At 48.2% G+C, this 8,098-nt stretch overlaps 1 protein-coding gene across 1 annotated transcript; it reads right to left on the bottom strand.

Moving 5' to 3' along the window:
* Positions 1–3,825: 3,825 nt before the first annotated feature.
* On the bottom strand, positions 3,826–6,136 carry LOC135972777 (uncharacterized). The gene is made up of 2 exons (XM_065552186.1): positions 5,434–6,136; positions 3,826–4,439 (listed from the first exon to the last, which is right to left on the bottom strand). Exons 1-2 carry the CDS (start codon positions 6,008–6,010, stop codon positions 3,964–3,966), a joined length of 1,053 nt encoding a protein of 350 aa, XP_065408258.1. The 5' UTR covers positions 6,011–6,136; the 3' UTR covers positions 3,826–3,963.
* Between the last annotated feature and the right edge of the window lie 1,962 nt (positions 6,137–8,098).

The raw sequence follows: 8,098 nt of genomic DNA, 5'->3' as shown, positions 1-8,098 counted from the left end.
AAAACTTTGATGAAAAATCATCATTATTATTAGAAAAGTCAGAAGCAATCCAACAGATGTAATGTTTCAAGAGACAAAGGATTTCTTCCTACTGTACAGTACCTTCAAAAAATAGTCACATTCTGATGTTGCAAAGCTGTGTTGGAGCAGGTCATTGGAAGAAACAAAGAGAAAATGATACAGGGGTATCAGGTTTTTATGTGCACCCTTTTCCCAGGAAGAACTTGAGCTAGTTCAGAGGTTGAAGAACACAGCAGGAGAGGAACGTTACCAGTCTCTACAAACATTTATTTTGCTGCAGATGTCTTACTGGAAAGATAAGTAAAGAGAAAAATGTTAAATATGCATGTTAAATATTTTCCATATAAAAAGATAGAGACATAGCCACCATTCATTTAATTTTTAAAATATCTTATTACACTGAAATATTTTCCTCCAGAATCCCTGAACAATTTACAAATGAGACTAGAAAGAGTGCTAAGCAATAGAAAAAGATTAGCTTTCTCTATAACAGCAAACTGTTTACACCATTGCAGCTGAGAAGAGAATCAAACCCTCTTTCTTTCTTTTTTTTTTAACTTTTGTGACTGAGATACAGTTCAGCACTATTAATATGATGCAATAGTGGTACAATAGGAGACAAAGCCAGAGAAGGTGAATGATTAAATACAGAGTAAAGGTGAAAAAATCTGGATGGTCTCTTATGATACAAAGGTCTCATTTCAAGGATCATCATTTATTTTATTCCCAAAGCTACCTGCATTCCACATAAATTTGATGTTCCCACACTTTTATTGTTGACAATTATTTTAATCGGAATAAAAAAAATCATGCAATTTAGACTATAGAAAAAGTTATTTCAGGGGTGAATCCCAAAGTCATTTAAGTTCCCTGTGTGAATAATATTCTGTGTCCCCCATTCTGAGATGTTGGCGCACATTGCATTCCATGTTTTGGCCTTGGTATGTTGGGAGAAATGGTTACACAAACAGCACTAACACACAGGAAATAATGCACACAACTAGAAATATGCTAGCAGGGGAAGAATATTCCATGGTAGTAACTTAGGACTCATGCTCCCTGGCCCAAATGAAAGGTATTCACAATTTAATGATTCAATGACAGAACTTTCTTTAGCAAGCAAACTGAATTTGCCATCTTGTTACAAAGCAACAGCCCAGGAGCACCCTGCACTTTCTCTTTTTATGTCCCCCAAATTCAAGCTGCAATATTGAAAAAGTCTTCTCTCAGAGCTTTCTCCTTACCACCCTAAAAACTGGCTTTGCTTGAAGACATCCATCTCCTCCTGCATGAAAGTGAGACTAACTGATCTCAGCAGTAGTCTGCAGCTAAGACAAAGGACACATCTGTGTTTCTCTGCTGATTTTCAGTTTATATCAATAAATAACTGGTTGCTAAGTTTTCTCTCTTTAAATTAGTTGCCTTTTTGCAAAACTCCAATAAAACCCTCAAATTAAGTCAAATATTTTAATTTTTAAATGTTTGTGGACCAGATTCCTCAGTCCTCCAAGTTTCCTTTGTGCCACTAAGGCCTTGTCTACACTACGAGAGTAGTTCGATTTTACTTGCATCGAATTTTTGTAATCGATATTGCAAAGTCGAACGTGTGTGTCCACACTAAGGACAGTAATTCGACTTTGTGCGTCCACACTAACGGTGATAGCGTCGACATTCGAAGCGGTGCACTGTGGTCAGCTATCCCACAGTTCCCGCAGTCCCCTCTGCCCATTGGAATTCTGGGTGTAGCCGGCAATGCCTTCTGGGTAACAAAATGAGTCGAGGGTGCTTTTGGGAAACTGTCGTCATCCGTCCATCACTCCCGCCCTCCCTCCCTGAAAGCGCCGGCGGGAAAACAGTTCGCGCGCTTTTCCAGTCATTGACAGCGCGGACGCCACTGTACTCCGAGCATGGAGCCCGCTGCGACCATCGCTGCAGTTGTGGCCGCTCTCAACGTCTCGCAGCTTATCATAAAGGTTTCCCTGAGGCAGATGCAGAAAAGTCAGGCGAGGAGGCTACGGCACCGCGGTGATGTCCTGAAGTCTGAGAGTAGCACAGACCTGTCAGAAAGCAGGCGACCCAGCGCCGAGGACATCACAGTGGCAATGGGTCATGTTGATGCCGTGGAACGGCGATTCTGGGCACGGGAAACAAGCACTGAGTGGTGGGACCGCATAGTGCTGCAGGTCTGGGATGAATCCCAGTGGCTGCGAAACTTTCGCATGCGGAAGGGAACTTTCCTGGAACTTTGTGAGTTGCTGTCCCCTGCCCTGAAGCGCAGTGACACCCGGTTGCGAGCTGCACTGAGTGTACAGAAGTGAGTGGCCATAGCCCTCTGGAAGCTTGCAACGCCAGACAGCTACCGGTCAGTCGCGAACCAGTTTGGGGTGGGCAAATCTACCGTGGGGGTTGTTGTGATGCAAGTAGCCAAGGCAATCGTTGATGTACTGCTGCCAAAGGTAGTGACCCTGGGAAACGTGGAGGCGATCATAGATGGCTTCGCAGCGATGGGATTCCCAAACTGCGGTGGGGCCATAGATGGAACTCACATCCCTATCCTGGCACCGGACCACCAGGCCACCCAGTACATTAACCGAAAGGGCTACTTTTCCATGGTGCTGCAAGCACTGGTGGACCACAGGGGACGTTTTACCAACATCTACGTGGGATGGCCGGGCAAGGTTCATGACGCTCGTGTTTTCAGGAACTCTGGTCTGTTTAGACGGCTGCAACAAGGTATTTACTTCCCGGACCACAAAATAACTGTTGGGGATGTGGAGATGCCTATAGTCATCCTCGGGGACCCAGCCTACCCGCTAATGCCCTGGCTCATGAAGCCCTATACTGGCGCCCTGGACACTGAAAAAGAACTCTTCAACTACCGGCTGAGCAAGTGCAGAATGGTGGTGGAGTGTGCTTTTGGCCGTCTCAAGGGGAGATGGAGAAGCTTACTGACTCGCTGTGATCTCAGCGAAACCAATATCCCCATTGTTATAGCAGCTTGCTGTGTGCTCCACAATCTCTGTGAGAGCAAGGGGGAGACCTTTATGGCGGGGTGGGAGGTTGAGGAAAATAGCCTGGCTGGTGATTACTCACAGCCAGACAGCCGGGCGATTAGAAGAGACCAGCGGGAAGCGCTGTGCATCCGGGAGGCTTTGAAAGCAAAGTTCCTGAGTGAGCAGGGTAACCTGTGACTTTATAGTTTGTGTACTGAGAAGCTAAACCTGCCCCCGTTTCTTTACCCAGGTAATGTTGACTATCCTATCCAGTTACATACCCCCTTCACCCCCCCTCCAACACACGTGTCGAAATAAAAATAGTTCTACTTTGTTAAAGCACACCGTTTTCTTTAATACTGTTTTCGCGGGAATTTTTTAAAACTGGGACGCAGACTGTGGTGCGGGGCGGGTGTAGTGTTGTGACGCGAATGCAGCTTCTAAACTCAAGGATTGACAGGCTCCGCTGCGGTGGGATGCTTGTTTCAACGGAGCCTGTCAACCCTCCTGATCGGGACTGTGTGTATGGGGGGTCTATTTGACTTTGTGGCAGGGGGAGGACGGTTACAGATCCCATGCTGTGTGGCTCTGTCATCCTGCCTAAGGACCGGCGCTTAAGATCTGTAACTGCCCTCCCCCGCCACAAAGTCACAGAGCAACCCCCCCCCCCCCCAACATTACATCAAAACAACCTCCCAGACTAACCGGGGCAACTAGTCACTGCATCACTGCACTGTGTATGTGCCCTGCTGCTGTGCCTGCCCCCGACTATGTACCCTGCCAAAGGAGACTGTCCTGTCCAATTACCAACCCCCTTTCCCCTCCTCCTCCAAAAGAACATGATTGAAACAGTAGTTAACAGAAACGAATTTTTTATTATCAACTACACATGGCATTGGGAGGTGAAACTTGGACGGGGGCTTGTGTCAGGCGGGAAGGAAAGAACTTTTCAAATTTTGGGAAATGAGAGCCTTCTGCTACTAGAGCTCTCTGCAGGGGTGGAGTGAGACTTAGCAGGGACTCTGCCGCCTCTCCTTCTTTGCACTTTGGGTGAGGTGGGTATGGGACTTGGTGGCGGGGGAGGGCGGTTAGAGATGGACTGCAGCGGGGCTCTGTCCTCCTGCCTCCGTTCCTGCAGAACATCCACAAGGCGCCGGAGCGTGTCCGTTTGCTCCCTCAGTAGTCCAAGCAGCGTTTGAGTCGCCTGCTGGTCTTCCTGCCGCCACCTCTCCTCCCGATCCATGTTGGCTTGGTGCATTCGGGTCAAGTTCTCCCGCCACTGGGTCTGCTGTGCTGCCTGGGCTTGGGAAGAGGCCATAAGCTCAGAGAACATGTCCTCCCGTGTCCTCTTCTTCCTACGCCTAATCCGCGCTAGCCTCTGGGAGTGTGATTCCAGGCTAGGTTGTGAGACAGTCGCAGACGGGGCTGTGGAAATGGGAAAAAGGGAGTGAATTCCTCAGAAAGATAAATGTAGTTGTGAACAAAGAACATAGTCTTTCTCTGTGAACAAGACCATGCACAGCACCTTTCACATGCGCACTCAGCACAAGGTCGAATTCTCGGCCTTCGCATTCAGTGCCTGGGGTCTTGAACAGCACATTTGAGAAGCGAGGCAGCACAATGGAATTTCTGTTGCAGGCAGACATGGTAAGCCGTACACTTGTGGCAGTTTAAAACTTTTATATTACCACTGGCCTCATTTCACATTTAAATCAATGTCAGTCCCTGCTGCCAGCAATCCGGCAAGCGGGAACTCTGCCCCTGTCCCACCCCCTCGCGGCTGTCCCCGGGAACGATCCCTTTCGGCTGCCCCTCTCCCGCCTCCACCGCGTGGCTGCAAACCAGCGGTTACAGTTCTGTAAAGGAACGGGAAAGCAGTCCCAACACTAACATTCCCCTACCTAATTAAAAGCAGGTCACCATGGCCGACATCACCCTGATGAGGATCTCCGAGAGCGACACAGAGAGAATGCTCCGGGAAAGCCTCCAAAGACCAGGGCCGTATGCCGCCCTGCTGTGCAGAGCAATGATCCCCGAGTACTTGATAATCTCGTGGCGCGGCAACGTGTCGTACTTCGGAGGACCCAATAAGGCCGCTCTCCCCAAGAACCTCATGCAACGGCTTTCAAGTTACCTCCAGGAGAGCTTCATCGAGATGTCCCAGGAGGATTACTGCTCTATCCCCGGACACATAGACCGCATTTTACTGTAGCTGCAGTAGCAGGGAATAAACAGTAGAGCGGCTTGTGCAGGACAATCACTGAAAACCGGACATTGCTAGATTTCTTTTCAAAACTTGCACTGCCCATTACTAAACCGTTAAGCGCCTAGGGCACACTAATCATGAACAACCCATTCTTTTAATTGTTAATATTCCTGTTTTGTTAAAAATAAATGTTTAGATGTTTACAACACTTACTGGCTGATCCTTCACCAGATTCTGTGTCCGGGGTAACGGCTGGGGACGCTTCGTAGGGGATCTCTGTAAGGGTGATGAAGAGATCCTGGCTGTCGGGGAAATCAGCGTTGTGAGAGCTGCCGACTGCCTCGCCCTCCTCATCTCCTTCCTCATCTTCCCCGTCCCCTAACATGTCCGAGGAACCGGCCGTGGACAGTATCCCATCCTCAGAGTCCACGGTCACTGGTGGGGTAGTGGTGGCGGCAGCACCGAGGATGGAATGCAGTGCCTCGTAGAAACGGGATGTCTGGGGATGGGATCCGGAGCGTCCGTTTGCCTCTTTGGTCTTCTGGTAGCCTTGTCTCAGCTCCTTGATTTTCACGCGGCACTGCGTTGCATCCCGGCTGTATCCTCTCTCTGCCATGTCTTTAGAGATCTTCTCGTAGATCTTTGCATTCCTTCTTTTGGATCGCAGCTCGGAAAGCACGGACTCATCGCCCCACACAGCGATGAGATCCAAGACTTCACGATCAGTCCATGCTGGGGCTCTCTTTCTATTCCCAGACTGCACGGCCATCACTGCTGGAGAGCTCTGCATCGTTGCCAGTGCTGCTGTGCTCGCCACGATGTCCAGACAGGAAATGAGATTCAAACTGGCCAGACAGGAAAAGGAATTCAAATTCAAATTTTCCCGGGGCTTTTCCTGTGTGGCTGGTCAGAGCATCCGAGCTCGCACTGCTGTCCAGAGCGTCAACAGAGTGGTGCACTGTGGGATAGCTCCCGGAGCTATTAGCGTCGATTTCCATCCACACCTAGCCTAATTCGACATGGCCATGTCGAATTTAGTGCTACTCCCCTCGTCGGGGAGGAGTACAGAAGTCGAATTAAAGAGACCTCTATGTCGAACTAAATAGCATCGCAGTGTGGACGGGTGCAGGGTTAATTCGATTTAACGGCGCTAACTTCGACATAAACGCCTAATGTAGACCAGGCCTTAGACAATGTAAAGTAAACTTAAAGCCGCCAGAGATTTGTATTGGCAAACTCCCCCTGTTTATGGGGGAATCTCTAATGGTATAAAGCTCAGAGGCATCTCTGACATCTCATATGCCAGAGGGGAGGGATAGACTATTGGGGATGAAGAAAAGAGGCAAAGGGGTGTGACAAGAAAGGAGACTGGCAGGAAGCTCCTCCACACCCAATTGTCTACTGATGTAAGGTTCCTGAGACACCTGGCATTGCCAATTTAAGTGCCTCTCCTGGCAACTTTAACTTACACTGAGGCCAGGTGACTGAGAATCAGGGAGCTGTGACCAGCACATAGCCTCTTTGGAACCCCCCGTCAGGTAGTTGAAGGCTGCTATCAAATCCCCCTCACACTTCTCTTTTGCAAACTAAATAACCCCAATTCCCTCAGCCTCTCCTCGTAAGTCATGTACCCTAGCACCCTAATAATTTCCGTTGCCCTCTGCTAGACTCTCTCCAATTTGTCCACATCCCTTCTGTAGTGGGGGACCAAAACTGGATGCAATACTCTAGGTGTGGCCTCTCCAGTGCCGAATAGAGGGGAATAATCACTTCCCTCAATCTGCTGGCAATGCTCCTACTAATACAGCCCAATATGCCGTTGGCCTTCTTGGCAACAAGGGCACACTGCTGGCTCATATCCAGTTTCTCGTCCACTGTGATCCCCAGGTCCTTTTCTGTAGAACTGCTGCTTAGCCAGTCGGTCCCCAGCCTGTAGCAGTGCATGTGATTCTTCTTTCCTAAATCCAGGACTCTGCACTTGTCCTTGTTGAACCTCATCAGATTTCTGTTGGCCCAATCCTCCAATTTGTCTAGGTCACTCTGGATCCTATCCCTACCCTCCAGCATATCTACCTCTCCCCACAGTTTAGAGTCATCTGCGAATTTGCTGAGGGTGCAATTAATCCGATCATCCAGATCATTGATAAAGATGTTGAACAAAACCGGCCCCAGCACCAACCCCTGGGGCACTCTGCTTGATACCAGCTGCCAACTAGACATCGAGCTGTTGATCACTACCCGTTGAGCCTGACAATCTGTCCACCCTATAATCTATTCATCCAATCCATACTTTTTTAACTTGCCAGCAAGAATACTGTGAGAGACCGTATCAAAAGCTTTGCTAAAGTCAAGATATATCATATCCACTGCTTTCTCCATATCCACAGAGCCAGTTATCTCATCATAGAAGGCAATCAGGTTGGTCAGGCATGACTTTGCCCTTGGTGAATCCATATTGACTGTTCCTGATCACTGTCCTCTCCTCCAAGTGCTTCAAAATAGATTAGTTGAGGACCTGCTCCATGATTGCCAACGACTGAAGTGAGGCTTTCAGAAATTAGAAGTTTGTTGTAGTTTGCTTTGTCTTACTCCCAGTGAGTTAAGTTAAAAATATTCACTAAGTGCAACTATTTTACTGTCTGCTTTCCCGCACTCCCACTAATTGACAGCTGGACGGGTCTGGTTTACAATGCCTTTTTATGGATTATTATGAATTCTTACAATGTAAAGGCTACTCTTTGTGATAACAAAGCCTTTCCTGTAGGCTTTATTTGAGGGAGGTTCTTTTTTATCTTACTACTGTAGCTGCCCGGGGCTGTTTCATATTGACACGACCAATCTGTTGCTAATAATTACACCTTAATTCATATGAGGGGAA

This window comes from Chrysemys picta, chromosome 7 (genome assembly GCF_011386835.1).
Source record: "Chrysemys picta bellii isolate R12L10 chromosome 7, ASM1138683v2, whole genome shotgun sequence".
Lineage (NCBI taxonomy): Eukaryota > Metazoa > Chordata > Testudines > Emydidae > Chrysemys > Chrysemys picta.
This window is presented reverse-complemented; position numbering and strand designations above follow the sequence as displayed.